Source organism: Cibotium barometz, chromosome 61 (genome assembly GCF_041138505.1).
Source record: "Cibotium barometz isolate CiBa-2024 chromosome 61, ASM4113850v1, whole genome shotgun sequence".
NCBI lineage: Eukaryota > Viridiplantae > Streptophyta > Polypodiopsida > Cyatheales > Cibotiaceae > Cibotium > Cibotium barometz.
In genome coordinates, this window is record NC_141106.1 from 8,224,811 (window position 1) to 8,242,505 (window position 17,695).

Below are 17,695 nucleotides of genomic sequence, written 5' to 3' on the forward strand. Positions count from 1 at the left end.
CTCTCCATCCTAAACATAACTATCTCATTGTAAGCAAGTCAAGACAAAGAAGAGCTTCAAGAAGAGGCCTCCGAAGAGGCCAATTTTATCGAAGATGAATGGGCCTTTTGAGTAAAATCAAGGAATAGCCCATACCATGTTTAAAAACCTCTCCATCCTAAACATAACTATCTCATTGTAAGCTTTACTATGGTATTCTAGCATCATCCATCATTGCTAGCATTGTAAACCTAACTGGAATAAGACCTACGGGCACCAGCATGGTCATCATAACTAGTTTTTGTATGTTGTAACTAGAGCCTAGAATTGCCATCATAAAGGTAGCATTGTCATGGATTTGGTTGAAGGAGGGTTTGTTGGAAATATCACCCAAATCCATTCAAAGGTTGAAAGGGACTATATTACATTGATTACTTTACTCAAGATTCATCCTCAAATGGGCGCCTATCTCAAATATAGCCTAGAGGGCATCTTGTTCATTTATGGCAAACCCACATGGGGGGAGATGGCATCTTATGCTTGTAAGACAAGATAGGTGATGTCATGAGGTCATGTACTACTTGCCTATATAAGAGGCTCTTGCTAATGAAGAGAACAACTCGTGTGTTTCTATGTTTATGCCTAAACCATGTTTCATTAGCATCTCCTAATCCACTCATAATCTTGCTTCTAACCATGACCTAACCATGACCATAGCAATGTTTGATCCTCCTTAGCTTTGCTAATCCACTCACTAAACCAAGACATTTTGCCATGTCGGTGAATCAGCTATGATCCTCATGATGCCATCAATCGAGCAATGAGTAGCATGCCACGTCATGAGTTCTGCAATCCCCTTACATTTATACATGTGTTGGATGTGAGGAATCATAGGGAAGTGTCTCAAAAGCTTTGGGGGAACTTTATCACCTTGCAAATCATAGGGAAGTGTCTCAAAAAGCTTTATCACCTTGCAAATCATCCCTATAGAAGCGACTCTCCCCAAATTATAGACATTGTATTGCATCTTTATTAACCCCTCTAAATAGCATGCAATCATTGGGACATGCATGTATTTTTGTGTAATCCATACCTAGCATAGAGAACATTTTATAACACCCATATCGTGAGTTCAGTAATAGATTTTGAGGGGGATGAATCTTCTTGAGAAGCCTACAACACAAGGTAAGAAATCATATATCAAAATATATCAAGGAGAGTATATAGAACATGAAATATTTTTAATAGAATGAGGTGGTCTTACCGAAGAAGACTTGTGAGACTTGCATCTCTCCATCCATAAGTTGTTTAGTGTCGTTCAAGCAAAACTCCAAAGTAAGCAAGTGAAACACATGTGTGTAGCACTCAATAAAAAACCCCTAGACACAAGTGATCCAGGCAGAACCTGATGAGTCCATATAAAACTTGGAAAACATCCAATAAAAATCCACCAAAACAAACTGATCAACTAACCCATGATAGAATTTGTCTTAGGCTTAAGAAATTAAGCACAAACCACACTTAAACAAGTGCAAAATAAGTTATCATGGAAAAGTGTCAAAGGTGAAACACACTTTGAACACGCAGATTATAGCCATCAAAAGAAATTAAGAAACATGTCCAAAAAGAATGGCTAAACAATGGTAAAAAATCATGATTACATCCTTTAGAATTAATCCAAACATAAATGTCCATTAATACGAGGTATAATCATATTAATAATATGCGAATAACCCGCATCTATCTAATGTTAGCGCACGAGAAAATATACTTCAACATTAAATAACTCTCAAAAATATTAAATTCTGGAGAAAAAGAATTATCATGATTTTTTCCTAATTTTTCCTAATTTTCTAGGGCCTCAAAATATAATAATTTTGAATTCCACCAAACCTATCTTATGGCATTCCAAACCTATATTTTTCTAGAATATTTTTAGCAATTTAATTTGCCAAAATACCATTGATATTATAAAAATATCAAATTTTTAGGATTTCTAAAAATAATATCTAGAATATTCCTAATTTTTCCTGAGAATCCTATCGTTCACGAAATTTCCAATTCCGCCCGACAATTCTCAAATCCACTGAAATTTTTTAATTTTAATGGATTTTTTAATTTTTTGGGTCAAAAAATATATTTTAAAGGAATTTAAATGGTCACGCGGGCACTCGAATGGACACACCACATGACAAACACCAACCCCACATTTTTCGGAAATTTAAAATAACCTTTGTCTAATTTTCCACTAATTTTCAAGATTTGTTTTTAAAATTTTTAAATTACCCCGAATGCATTTAAAATACAAACGGTCAAAAAATTTCAGAATTCCAACGGTTTTCCCGGAATACGGAAAGCCAAAAGTTTTGGGAAAATGAAAAGACAAAAAAAAAATCAAAATGTGAAAGGTCAAAAGTTTCCGGAATACGGAAGGTGAAAAGTTTTTCCAGAATTCAGAAAGCCAAAAGGTTTCGGAAAAACGGAAAGCCAAAGGTTTTTCGGAAGATGAAAAGCCAAAAAGTTTCAAGAAGAAATTTTCAGAAATTTTTGAGAGAATTTTTATCTCAAATTTCACATTTTCTAGCTTTTTTCCAAGCTTTTTTTGAAAAAGATTTCAAATTTTTAATCATAAAAATGCTGAAAAAATTCTTAAAAAATTAGGAAAATTTTTTGAAAATTTAGGGAATCCATTCTACCAAAAATATCCACCATAAAATATGTGGTATTTTTGTAAAAAACCTCATTAATTATTATTGTAAACCATAAAAAATAGAAAAAAATTAGCATTAAACTCACGAAATTCTCCCACAACGTCGATTCGTCCATTGAATTGCAGTAACACGCATTCCAATCGCCATATGGATGATCCACGTGCAATTCATCAACACAAATCAACAAAATAACATTTTTATTAGTAAATATTAAAATTTACTAAAAAAATTCAACAACAATTAAATAGAGATTGCTCTGATACCACTGTTTGCATAAACATGCATAGATCAGGCATAAACTCAATCACCCAACCACCCTGAGCCCAAGGGATGCACACATGAATTATAAATGAAATACATCATACCTCTACCACCTTGATGTCCCATACCATCAAGAGGTATAACTCCAATCCAATAGCATGTAGCTATAGTATGAAATGGTAGATGAGTAGATATGGACCTCTACACAAGAGACCATGGCATAAGCCTCCAAGCCCCTAGCCCCTTTTAGTGTGCCCCTTGCCCCTATTATATAGGAGGGCCCTCAAATGACTCTTGACTTTCGATTCCCCATGTGTGACCCTTGGATGCCTGACCCTAACCTTAACCCTTAAGGTTAGTCCTAACCCATACTCCACTAGAGCTTGTTCCCATGCTCCCATGTTCACAAGCCTAATGTGGGTTAGCCTCCTAGTATATGCACACATAATGTGCATATAATAGCGTGTCAACATCATCATGGAGGCAATCTACCCCACTTGCTCAGTCGGGGTTGACCACGCCTTTAATAGGCGTAGGGCCGAGTGGTGCAGGCCCATCACGATTGGGTGTGATGAGCCTACACCACCTTCTTCTACTAGAGCCACCGCCTCTCCCTCACGTCCATCTTCACCACCACCACCACGACGCAACAGGGAGTCGAAGGGGGGTAGTAGACGTGCTAGTGGGGGGAGTCGGTTGCTTTTGCTTTGGGAAAAGTAGCACTAGGTCTCCTAATGCATCTCCCCAACAGAGGGGGATCATCATCTACACATTATGAGCCAGCCCCCAGGAGACCCATTCCACCGTTCAATCCAAGACTCCTACCATACATTGTGGATACGAATGGTGTCCTCGAGGTAAGCAAGTCATGAATCGTATGCATGTACTTGCGAATCTGGAGTTCGTGAACTCCTTCAAAAAATGAAAAGCACAAGATGAAATTTCTAAGAAATATGTTATCGATGTGCTTTAGTCAGAGTTCCCCATGCCACATCCAGGTTTGTGCTTCTCTGAGGAGTGGATGAAGCGGTGCATTAAGATTTTGCTCTCTAATATAGAAGAGCAAATATCAAGAGAGTAGTGAAAAAAATTTGGAGAAGCTTAGCATGTGTACGGCCGAGGAGTGGAGTCATGCACGTAGTTTCATGAGAAAGCACCCAGGTGCATTTCAACAACAAATGGCAATGAGTGCTTCTCGACTATGGAAGTGAGGGGCTTCGCACTTTGACTCACGAGAAATCCTCCTTTCTTGCTCATTTTTTAGGTATCATTTCTTGACTCCTTTTATTTCATTTTTTACTATATTGTTTTCTTGAAATAATTGTATATTTTCTTAATTGTTTTTGTAGAGGGAGGTTGTTGGGGGCGTGACCCAACAAAGGAGGAATATGACTATGGGTATAGATCCCCCCATCTGCAATTGTGGGCATGGATGCGTGTGCGAGGTGTACACTTAGATGAGTCCATTTTGGGGACTCAAGCTGATGAGGAAATGTGTTTCCTAAACCATTCTCTTTTCTACGTCTAATTGTATTTCCATGTTTTCCTTACCTTATGCTTGATTGCATGTATGCAAGATGAAGAGGAAGAAGAAGAGGAGGATCCAAATTATTAGCATGAAGGAAGTGACGAGGATAAGGAATCTGATGATGAAGATCACTTGGACTCCAATGAAGATTCTAGTTAGACACCCACCTTTTCATACCTCTTTTGTAAAAACTTTATGGATATATGGCCAAAGGCCCAATAATTTCTGAAATATACTAATAACTTTTTGGGATCAATTGCATTCTCCACAATGTATAATGTGTTTCTTGCATTTGTGTTTATGTTTGTGTTTCTTGTATTTGTATTTGTGTATTCTCCACAAAATCTGAATCTGTGACTGTTTTTTTTTTAAAGAGCTAGGGCAGACTCAGGAGTCCTGTGCAGACTCCCTAGTCTTCCCCAACTCTTTTTTTTGCTGTGCAAAGCATTCGTTGAGCAGCAACAATATTAGTCCACTAGTGAGCAGCAGCAGCGAAATGTCGGCGAGTAGCAAGCCCGTTGTTGCAGGGAAAGTAGCAGCGTTTCTAGCAACGAAAATAGCCCGACACGTTTAGGGCAAGACAATGCACACTTGACCTCCTTTGTCAATGTGTTGAGCATTGAACATAATGGGAAGATTTAGACTGTCCCATTGAATGTCGTCACATGGTTGCAGGGCAAGCTAATGAAGGTCACATCTCCAAAGAAACAACACTCAAGCACATCACCCTAGGGGACGATTGGGTTAGCATCCACACTGGCTCCACAAAGACCACATCCTCCTCCTTTAGAAGCGATGATTGGGAAACTGCCACTCCACATGCATCCCCCCTTAAACTCACCAAACAGTAAAAATGCTTGGTCTCTTATCCCAATGCCATTGTTAAGAAGAAACGTCTTCAGGAGGACCAAGCAGTGGTAATACTAAGCTCAACTTGCACCACCACCCACTTTTGTAGCCTTTGATCCACTGCCTAAGTGCATGCCATCCCGCAAGCATTGAACGTGAACTTCCGCACTAGGTAAGGCAAGAGCCCCCGTTTATGCTCAAGGACAAGGAATATTCATTCACCAACATGATGTTGACAAACAAATATTTTTCCCCACATTCACCTCCTAATCCTCTAGTACCTATTTCATCAACAACTAGATGCAAACAATGACACATAGTCCGACAATGACTCACAAGGTCCATACACCAAATTTGCTAAGGTATTTTAATATACTATTACTGGTCCACCATATAATGAAGGCTGGTCACCTCAAGAATCTCCTACTCATCAATGCAACCTGGCCAGCCTCTAAGCCTTCCTTTCCTCCCAAATCCAAATGCCCATTGGAACCTTGTTAAAAGGTAGTCTAAATTTATTGAATGACCTTGGAGATTGGATGGAATGAAAACTACAAGCTTTTGTAGAGTAGGGAGCTAACTCGAATTCCTCATATGAATCTGAGGCCCATCATCTAGGCTGACTCCATCACCACAACCCACAACCCAAAGGCACACCAAAAATTCACGAAAATGCACTGGGCCACTACTTTGAAGGTGATGAAACTAATGTATCCTTTCCCATCTCCTATAACAGACATGTGGTCAAAGGCATCCTGGATGGAGGTTCTAGTGTAATCATCCTTCACAACAAGAACATGCTGGGAAAGTTGGGGCCCATGACATTGGTGATCAAGCTCTTGTGGAGGATGGGAAATCTTCAAAACCCATGGGCCTACTACATGAGCTCAAAGTGAAAGTCTATAACACGACATTCCACCTCATACTTGTAGTTCCACATATGACAACATCTTCAATAGACCCTTCATGTGACAAACACAACTGCTCCATGACTAGGACATGCATCATGTCTACCTCCGCAAAGGGTCTCAAATGCTTAAAGTAAATTTGTATACCTGGCACTCAAATCCCATGGCCAAAGATCCCTTTTCCAAATACTTTGTGATCAACACCACCAAGAGCAATGATCTATTTGTTTGTGATGCTTGTCATCAATCCCTTTATGACACATGGGTACCACGCACAGTCGCTTCTGTCAATAGTGACAAAGTTGACCATGGAACTGGCTCAAAATCCTTCCTACACTACTTGACACCTTCCCAGATTGTAAACGCGGCACATAATCAGTTCTCCCAAATAGCAGGACTCTTCATGAACCCTACAAAGCCATTGCCTCGCTTAACACACCTTGAGTGTAAATGTAGCTCCCCAAATTGAAACAAGCACCCTTAGGGTCTCGATAGATGTTCCCTTTACCATAAATATGTAACAAAACAGTGCCTTACTGTCTTCCACGGCGAGCCACAATCCTTTGCCATGGGAAACCCAGGTCTCCCTAAGCAAACCATCTTTAGAAACTTCCCATGCCAAAATTCAATTGCCTAGTTGACAAGGAATACAGAGTCTCAGATCTTGTACACAAATTGTACATACTATCTCTAACACATTGGCTTGTAAGTTTTTTGTGGTTCCCACAGGTGAGACAAAAGAAGAAGTCCTCCTTGGAGGAAGCTAGGTCCAAAATGCTACCAATACAATCAACTCAGGTGAAAACATAGCTACTCTCAAGCTTCCTTGGGGCAAGGTAACAATGATCCTCTAGGATGGGGAGTGCATCCAATCTAATCCTTTGTCCCCACCAACTGCTTCCACATAGGTTACTCTCACACCCCCCACAATAACTGGTAAGTCTTCCACTACCCCTGAACTACCCCCACTAGGACTCAACCCACCAAGAATATGGATTAGTTTATCGATCAAGATTGGTCTACAATGGTGGCAAGCCCAACTATATCATATGGTCCACACCAATCTCATATTCTTGGAGGCATGAAATGCTCTTGGAAAACCCACACTAACAAAAGAAGACACTTACATTCAAATATCACACGAAATGCATCTAAAAAATGTTGGGTACTTCATTCCTAAACTTTCTAGAGGAAATAACGTGAAGATTTCATGTCATAGATGCAGGAGCACTCCAAGACTAGATTCTCATTAGAAAAGAGTGGATTGATCCTCTAGGATGGGGAGTGTATCCAATCTAATCCTTTGTCCCCGCCAGCTGCTTCCACATAGGGTACTCTCACACCCCCACAACAACTGGTAAGTCTTCCACTCCCCTTGAACTACCCACTAGGACTCAACCCACCAAGAATATGGATTAGACTCTCGATCAAGATTGGTCTACAATGGTGGCAAGCCCACATATATCCTATGGTCCACATCAATCTCATAGAAGCATGAAACACTCTTGGAAAACCCACACTAACATCATTTGGCTCCCACACCAAAACCCTTAGCAGTTCGCACAAACCACACCAACCAGGCTAGTACATGTCCAATCCACAAAGATGGTCTAGCAACCAACGAGTCAGCAAAGTCCCCTCCTCCTCGGCAAAATCTTAAGGACTTTCCCAAACCCAACCCATGGGCACTCAAAATCTCACTTTAAGTGAGAAGAATCTCATAGAATCATAGGTTTATATTGTAGCTCATTAATGTAGTCCAAATTTTGTTTTCAAGGATCTCCATCCCTTCAAATTTATCTCAAACCTTACCTCATATCTTCATCTATCATCTCCCTCTTTTCATATCCCTCCTTGGCAAACCCGCACCTCATCATCCTCAACTCTCATTTGCCTCCTCTTTTCATCTATCATCTCCCTCTTCTTATATCTATCCTTGGAAAACCCTTATCTTTTAAGTAAATAAAAATGACTTTTTCAACATTTAAAACCATCATTACAACAGGATAGGGGCATAGAAGTGTTTCTTAGTAGCATTCTAGATATCGGGATATCGAGGCATTCGGTCTACTCAGTAGCAAAATAGCGCTATAACACACACTATAACAGGGAAATTGCATTGCTATTTTGTAGCCTAGTAGTGAAATTTTGCTGCTACTACATTGTAATTTCAATGCTCATAGTAGCGAGCACAACAACCAAATTTCACTGCTATATCGAGATTTGAATTTCTAGAGAGTTTTTAAAGATTGAAATTAGATTATACATGTGAACTTAGATTATACATGTGACATACATATAGAAAATGATGATAGTTGTTAAAAAAAACATCCATCAGAACTCTTAAAGCCATGTTTGAAAAAAAAAATAAAGATAGTTGAACACTTTTGAAGTTAAATAGTTAGATAAATCATGAATCTATCCCATCTAGTAATAGATCCATTTGTGTTTCTTCATGAGTTTCTATATCTAATGGAAGCTCAATGAAAAGATGGGGTTCCATATCAATATCACTATCACTATCATTACCTTCTTTGGAGTGATGTTCCTCATGCTCTTGATTATCCTCCTCTAAATTGCTTTCCTTGTTTTCATCATCGTCTTCTTTCAATGAGTCAATTTGAGGTAGTATTTTCACCTTATCTAGAGATTTGGCCTCAACATCTTGATTTTGAAAGATATGTTTCGAGCAAGGGAAAACTTTTATAACATACCACCACTTTGGATCAATTTGATTAGCATGAAAAACAACCTAAAATCATAAAGCAAAGGGGTTACTAACATGTTGATAGTGTTGAGGTAGTACGAAAGTATCTTTCTCATCATTCCAAAATTTGATGGAATTGAAAAAACCCATTTGGATGTTTCTTCATGGTTGATTGAGCACCTCAATATATCACCTTGAACCATTTGACATCAAAGATAAATAGACGAAATCCTCTAAACCCAACCTCAAGAATATCTTGAATAGTTCAACAATACTCAAGATTGTCCGTGCGAAAGTGCCTTCCCTTTGATCATCTTGCATCACATAGTCTGTATTGACATTAAACAAAAGCATGATACTTAGTATAGTGCATTAAACAAGGTATATCACAATCTAAGCATGAGATAGAGTGAAGTCTTATTATGCTCCTTATTGGTTAATACCCATGGTATTATATGTACATTATGTGTGCTATGTTATATGCACATTATGTGTGCATATACTAGGAGGCTAACCCACATTAGGCTTGTGAGCATGGGAGCATGGGAACAAGGTCTAGTGGAGCATGGGTTAGGACTAACCTTAAGGGTTAAGTTTAGGGTTAGGCATCCAAGTGTCACACATGGGAAATGGAGAGTCAAGAGTCACTTGAGGGCTCTCCTATATAATAGGGGCATGGGGCACACTCAAGGGAGGCTTGGGGGCTTAGAGGCTTAGGCTATGGTCTCTTATGTAGAGGTCCATATGTACTCACTTACCATTTCACACTATAGCTACATGCTATTGGATTGGAGTTATACCTCTTGATGGTATGGGACATCAAGGTAGAGGTATGATGTATTTCATTTATAACTCATATGTGCATCCCTTGTGCTCGGGGTTGGTGGGAGTCTATGCCCGATTTATGCATGTTTATGCATAACAATTATCTAGAGAGATCTTAGGGTTTTAACAGTGGTATCAAAGCAATCTCTAGTTAATTGTTGTTGATTTTTTTTAAGAAAATTTTAATATTTACTAATAAAATGTTATTTTGTTGATCTATAATGATGAATTGCACGTGGATTGTCGATATGGCGATTCGAATGCATGTTACTTCAATTCAATGGATGAATCGATGTTGCGGGGGAATTTCGTGAGCTTAATGCTATTTTTTAATTGCACGTGGATTGTCGATATTGCAATTCAAATGCGTGTTACTTCAATTCAATGGATGAATCGACGTTGCGGGGGAATTTCGTGAGCTTAATGCTATTTTTTACTATTTTTTATGGTTTAAAATAAGTATTAATGGAATTTTTTACAAAAATACCACATATTTTAAGGTGGATATTTTTGGTAGAATGGATTCCCTGAATTTCTAAAATTTTAGAATTTTTTTTTAATTTTTAAAGGATTTTTTGGAGCATTTTTATGATTAAAAATATATTTTTTATACATTTTTGTGAGTTTTTTCGCGGGTATGCGATCAAATTTCTGGCAATTTTTTGTTGAAATTCAGTAGGGGGGAGCATGTTGATGCATGAAATTCTCTCTTGTGTGCGTGGGACTCTCTCTGCCTCTCAATTCTGATTTTCCCGTGTAAATTTCTCTTAAAAAGGATTTTTTAAAAATTAAACATTAATCATAATTAATGTTAATTATGAGTAAGGGTTTAATTAAAAACCTTAATTAAAAATTAATGTTTTTAGAAATCCTAAAATTTGGTATTTATAATATATCAATGGTATTTTGGCAAATAAAATTGCTAAATTTTTTTGGAAAAATATAGGTTTAGAATGCCATAAGATAGGTTTGGTGGAATTCAAAATTATTATATTTTGAGACCCTAGAAAGTTAGAAAAAAATCATGATAATTCTTTTTCTTAAGAATTTGATATTTTCGAGGGTTATTTAATGTTGAAGTACATTTTCATGTGCTGACATTAGATAGATGCGGGTTATTCGCATATTATTACTATGATTATACCTCGTATTAATGGATATTTCTATTTAGATTAATTCTAAACAATGTTTGCATGATTTTTTACCTATATTTAGCCGCTTTTGGACATGTTCCTTAATTTCTTCAATGATGGCTAGAATTTGAGTTCAAAGGTGTGTTTCACCTTTGACACTTTTTCATGATAATTTTTTTTGCACTTGTATAAGTGTGGTTTGTGCTAATTTCTTAAGCCTAAAACAAATTCTATCATGGGTCGGTTGATCAGTTTATTTTGGTGGATTTATTGGATGTTTTTCAAGTTTTATATGGACTCATCAGGTTCTACCTAGATCACTTGTGTCTAGGGGTTTTTTCATGAGTGCTACACACATGTGTTTCATTTTCTTACTTTAGAGTTTTATTTGAACGACACTATGTTCATATACTCTGGATTGATGAGTTGGCCACCAATTTTAACGCTTCTTTTGGCATAATTAATGTCCATTAGATGGTATGCATTGATTTTTATGATCAAATATGGTTTTTATGGATTCGAGGAGCTTTATTCATGGTTTTATAAGGATCTTTTGATCTTTTGATCTTTTGGATAATTTCATGTGCTTTGAAGGTAGCATTTGCCTTCGTCTTTTGCACGTAATTTCGGAGTATACTTCTTGTACTCTCGTACATATTCCAACTCGGATACCTAGTTGCTTATATAATTAGGTGAGCTTTTTTTTACCCTAACTTTATTGTGTTTTGGGTAGTTATCATTAGAAAGGTGCCAATAATTCAATTTCTTTTCTAATGATATACTCAGAAGGAGTTATTCCTTGATGTAGTCTCAAGTATATAGAGACAGGTTTGATATGTGAAAGTCTGGATATAAGGCCATCTTATTCCTTTTATACAGGATTTTATTCATATTTCCTAGACGGCATACTAGGGAGTTTCAAATTGTTAAGGTATGTATGGGTGGTATCATGGTGGTATGGGATGCTAGTGATCCCTCACACATATTATCTTATGGGTTAATTTGGGCTCAAGATTGTTGCTTTGCTTACATCACTCAGCATGTTGACCTCAACATTCAAAGACAATCTTATTTTCTAGATTCACTAGAAGTTATACTGTGGGCATTCTCCTTCTTTTATCTATAGCCTGCATGTTTTGATGAGGGAAATCTCGTTGGCATATTCACTTGTTGAAATCTCTTTTCTTTAGTGTTCAAACAAGTTTATCTCGTTGCATTCAGATAAGGAATTTTGGATTCTTCCTTTGTTGGCATTTCTTTCTCTACTTCCGTACTTTAGGTGATTTATACAATCAACCTGATGGGTTTAAGGATGAACATATGTGACTCATCGAGACGTTGATGACTCTCTATGTTGATATGGATAACTCGGGACGTCGATTATTCCATATGCAGATGTGCGTATGTCGGGGCGCTGATGAATCCTTGGTTTTTGCTTTTATAGTGCCATGCTTTCCTACTTTATTCCGAATGGTTTACAATGAGGAAGTTAATTTGAATGTGAATTTCTCTGATCATCCGCAATCTCATGGGCAAACAGAGTGTATGAATCAAATTGTACAGGATATGCTTCATGCATATATCTCTAGAAAATTATCATATTGGGAAACATATCTCCCAATGATGGAATTTGCCTATAACAGTTTTAAATATACGGCTATTGGTTTTAGTATGTTCATGCTTATGTATGGGTATTAACCCATGGCACCTATTGATGTTGGTCTCTTAAGGACATCTAGCTTGATGCATCGAGGGATTTCTTGCGTGATATGTAGAAAATGCTGACCGAAGCTCGGGATTCTATCAAGAGTGCTCAAGATAGGGCACAATTTTATGCTGATAGGGGATGCTCATCTCAGTCTTTTGAACCAGGAACGTTGGTTTATTTAAAAGTTCATAAAGATTTTTAAACTTTGTCAGAAGAAAAATACTCGACTTTATCTCCTAGATATTGTGGTCCATTTTCGAGTTATACATCGAAATGACATGGTTGCGTTTGAACTTAAAACTACCTCCACATGTTAGAGTTCATCGAGTCTTTCATATCAATAGATTGAAAGGGAAACTGGGAGAGGTGAGGATAACAGAGTTACTCCTGAAGAACTTGTTGAAGTCGCAGATTTATCCTATGTTCCACGAGCCTGATAAGTGAATTCAGGGAAAGAAAACTTTGTAGTTGACTAATCGTATGGGTTAGGACTAACCTTAAGGGTTAAGGTTAGGGCCAGGTATCCAAGGGTCACACATGGGAAATGGAGAGTCAAGAGTCACTTGAGGGCCCTCCTATATAATAGGGGCATGGGGCACACTCAAGGGAGGCTTGGAGGCTTAGGCTTAGGCTATGGTCTCTTGGTATCTACTCACTTACCATTTCACACTATAGCTACATGCTACTGGATTGGAGTTATACCTCTTGATGGTATGGGACATCAAGCTAGAGGTATGATGTATTTCATTTATAATTCATGTGTGCATCCCTTGGGCTCGGGGGTGGTTGGGTGGATGAGTTTATGCCTGATCTATGTATGTTTATGCATAACAATTATCCAGAGAGATCACACATGTGGCTTTGGTAGGACCATGTTACCACTCTCACCTATATACTACCCATGGTGTACATGAGGCAGATGCCTGAACGAGTCCGTTTTGGGAACTCAAGCAGTCGAGGTAAATAGTTGCTAAGCCCTTCTCTTATCTATATCTAATTGGCTTTTATTGTTTTATACTTACCTTACTCTTGTTCTCATTTATGTAGGATGAAGAGGAAGATCCAAACTACGAGCGTGAAGTAGTGGGAGAGAAGGAAGTGAAGACGAAGACAAAGATGATGAGCCGGAGGAGTCCGATGAGGATTCCGAGTAGCCTCCTCTTCCTTGATTTCTTTTTTTACCAAAGGCCCAAAAATTTGAGAAGTATAATACATAATTAGTTTACTTGTATTTTTCTCAGTTTATGTACTTTTCAAGTTTATGTTTATATCAAAAAACTTTGACTTTGTTTTAATTAAAAAAGAGCTGGGATAGTCTAAGGAGCCCTATGCGGACACCCCAATCTACCCCATCTTTTCTTTTCAACGCAGTTGTATCGTTGTTCATCAACAAAAATAGCAGGAAATTTTCGTTGCTAAATAGTGAAAAATCAATGCTGAGCAGCGATCCCATTGCAACAAAAATAGCATTTTTTTTAGCAAGCAAAACGGGGATTCAAAGTATGCTAGTTTTAGATGATCTGACCTAAAAAAAGAGTTATTGTTTTTGTAAATTTGATGTTGTTCTAGATGACTCACTAGTAAAAGTATTAATTCTATAAAAACATTTACATTTACCAAGCATACTGTGTATTTTATTGGATGACTTATAATAAGAGCAAATATCATCAACCAATTTCTCCATCATTTGACCACTTAAAAAGCATTCTAAAAATTGCAAGTAGTTACCATTTTACATTATAAATCCAAAGGAAAGAAACAAAAGAAATAATTACACTTTACCATTATAAATATACATTCTTGACTTTTGACGGATAGAGTACCTTGGAAATTTAATTGAAACCTAGGAAAATTACCTTAACTTTGTGGGTTTCTATAGGATTTTTTATGCTTTTCTTAAAAAACAATGTGTAGAAAACCTAAAAAAATTGTAGAAAATGATTATCTTAAATAATTTGTAAAATTTCTCCAAAAGGTCCAAAAACGTGCACGTTGTCCCATTCAAAATGGCCAAGAACTTGCATGCTGCATAGGAGTACCTTGGAAATTTAATTGAAACCTAGGAAAATTACCATAACTTTTTTGGGTTTCTATATGATTTTTGATGCTTTTCTTAAAAAACATGTGTAGAAAACTTCAAAAAAATTGTAGAAAATGATTTTCTTCAATAATTTGTAAAATTTCTCCAAAAGGTCCAAAAACGTGCACCTTGCCCCCTTCAAAATGGCCAAGAACTTGCATGTTGCATAGAAACAAAAACAACCTTGTGCATTGAGAGTACATCAAAGCCACATTTATCACGTTGTTTTATAAGTACATGAATAAATTATTGGAGAAGGATTCATGCTTTTCAAGCAAGTAGCTGAAAGACGTGCTACTTTAAAAGTCTAGGAACATTTCTTTTGGGGAGAAAGTTGGGCCACCCAATTTTATATCCACCATTACGATCACCTATCTTTTTACTAAACATCAACCTTTGCCTTTCTTTTCTTCATGCACGTGCTTGTGTTTGACAATTAAAGCTTTCACCCGTTCCAAACTCATACTTATCGTTGTGAGCTTTTCCTTAAACGAGTGGGTTCTTCATGTACGTGTTTGTGTTTGAGAATCATCTCTAACACAAAGCTTTGCACCCATTCCAAACTCATACTCGTCATTGTGAGCTTTTGCTTATTCTCATCCAAACGAGTTGGTTGCCCAATGTGGACCGAAGATTGGATGCAAGACCTTCTAGTTTCGCCGGATTTTGCACTACACGAGACGCCCGGTGAAGGCCAAATTGATCGACCTCAAAAGCAATCAAGGGCTAGCTCCTCGAGAAGCCCAGGATCCAAACGCAGAGCGAGTCAATCTGAGTCGTAATAATATCGATACTCTCTTTGATTCAGAAGCTCTGATTGCAGGGTTTTGCATGCATGGCGTGCTTTAATATTTTCTCCGCTATGATTTAACTTACCACTATTTTAATTCATGCATGATGCAGACACATTAAGCAGACCACGAAGGAGAAGAAGCTTAAGAAAATGCGGCAGCCAAAAGTAGCTTTGGAAACAAGGAGCGACACAGACGTTCTTGATGATGGGTACAAATGGCGCAAGTATGGACAGAAAGCCACGAAAAACAGCAAACACCCACGGTAGGAATACAAATTGATTGTAGCCTGTTTGGATCAGCATAATTGGTTATTTTCATGAGAAGCATGGTCCGTGTGCAGAAGCTATTATCGGTGCACAGTCGGCGGATGCCTCGTGAAGAAGCTTGTGGAGCGATCAATGCGTGATCCTGCTATTGTCGTGACCACCTATCAGGGGAAGCACAACCATTACAGACACGATCAGCTCGCCCATCCATCCTGGCCGTGGCAGTGATCGTGGGCGGCCGGCAGCAATGGACAGCCTGCAGGAGTCTTGCCCCCCATCACATAGAAGCCGCTTCTCCACTCCACTTCCGCTCCCTGTTGCTGTATGAATTTCCTCTTACGGTCGGTGTACACAAAAACTAGATATATATTGAATTAAATCTATTATTATTGCATGGGAATCTAGCTGAATCAAAAAAAGCCTACACTCCATAAGTAATATCTTGTATGCTTTTCTAGCACACGATACACCTACGCTAGAACGGTAATTACATGCTATGAACTCTTACAATGATGGCATTTCAGCTAACAATAAATGGGTGAGATTCGACTATGATTCTAACCATATATATTCCGCCTCAAGGTGCGCTCGCATGACAAGTAACATGGATCTAAGAAATCATGAACCTCAAGATGATAAAAAAGCACAACTTTTATTATCATTGTGTAAAGATGTATATACATAATTAATGATTTGGCTTGAGTCAAAATAGCCTACACTCCAATAATAAGCGCAACTGTTATTATCATTATGTGAAGACGTGTATACATAATTAATGACTTGGCTTGAGTCAAAATAACCTACACTCCATAATTAATGACTTTTTGTCAAGATGTGAATACATAATTAATGACTTGGCTTGAGTCAAAATAGCCTACACTCCATAATTAATGACTTTTTTCTTTCTTTCTCCAGCACACCATCCATCTAAGTTAGAACCTTAAGCTTCATGCTATTACAATGATGTGTATCTTAACAATAAGAACATGAGGTTGGATTATGGTTTTAACCATATATTCCCCCTCTAAATCGAGTTCATTTTATAGATGGAATTCTTCACATGTGCTTCTAGGTATCTCAAGGAAGACAACAAGAATAGAAACACCCTACCCCAACCAAGCAAATACGTTGCTTTTAACAAGCATACTTTCATAACAAAAGAAATTAAGTTGAGCTCATGCTAAATATCTCATAATGTCCACATGCGTAAATCTTTATGCATATGAAGGATCATCAGAAAAGAGTATGAAAAGCCACATCAAAAATTTCAATGTGAACACAGCTTGCATGGCGATGCACATTTTTGCATACGAACGATCGCCATTACTGTGTACAAAGAAGTGAGTGGAGTGGTTTATAATGTGAAGAGAATACTAAGGTAAAACAAAAACGCTCCGCACAAATCCAAAACATCCAACACGGTGGCAGGCAGAACGGCGAGCTATGCAAGCATTAAAGGTGACGTGCTTAAAGTCCACAATTTTGTATATTGTTACTTTGTAGTAGGTACTAACACTCAACCCGCACGTTCTTGCGGTATGCAAAAGACATTAAGAAGTAAAATGCAAGAATGTAATCCGGAATACAAAGGTTCAAATTAGGAATGGAAGCCAGAATACAAAGGGTCAAATCAAAGGGATTTTTTCCTCTTATTTTTTAGAACTCTAGGAATTTTTTTTTCTCTGTTCTCCTTGTGCCTTGGTTGTCCATGGCTAATATGATATAGATATAGAAGACCTTAGTCGCCTATATTTTTCTTTTTGACACATGTAGGGGTGAGACCAAGCCACATGTAGGGGGGATTTTTTAAAGTGGTCACCCTACATGTGTGAATACAGCAAAATGAGCCCGCTGAAGTGTATCCTAAATGAACCTTAAGTTTGCTTTTATGATTGGTTTGAAGGAGAATTAGTCCCTCTTGGAGTTTTTTAGGAATAATATATCTA

At 37.8% G+C, this 17,695-nt stretch overlaps 1 protein-coding gene across 1 annotated transcript; it reads left to right on the plus strand.

Annotated features, from left to right (window-relative positions):
* The first annotated feature begins 15,193 nt into the window (after positions 1–15,193).
* LOC147604520 (putative WRKY transcription factor 75) lies at positions 15,194–16,143 on the plus strand. The gene is made up of 3 exons (XM_086794914.1): positions 15,194–15,467; positions 15,593–15,745; positions 15,824–16,143. The coding sequence occupies exons 1-3, from the start codon at positions 15,310–15,312 to the stop codon at positions 15,975–15,977; spliced, it is 465 nt and encodes a 154-aa protein (XP_086651040.1). The 5' UTR covers positions 15,194–15,309; the 3' UTR covers positions 15,978–16,143.
* The last annotated feature ends 1,552 nt before the right edge of the window (positions 16,144–17,695 follow it).

Bases quoted from the DNA above. Each gene is read 5' to 3' on its own strand.
- LOC147604520 (XM_086794914.1), top strand. From the start codon at position 15,310: ATGTGGACCGAAGATTGGATGCAAGACCTTCTAGTTTCGCCGGATTTT. The intron at 15,468-15,592 runs GTAATAATATCG...TGCATGATGCAG, and splicing joins AGAGCGAGTCAATCTGAGTC to ACACATTAAGCAGACCACGA. The intron at 15,746-15,823 runs GTAGGAATACAA...GTCCGTGTGCAG, and splicing joins AAAAACAGCAAACACCCACG to AAGCTATTATCGGTGCACAG.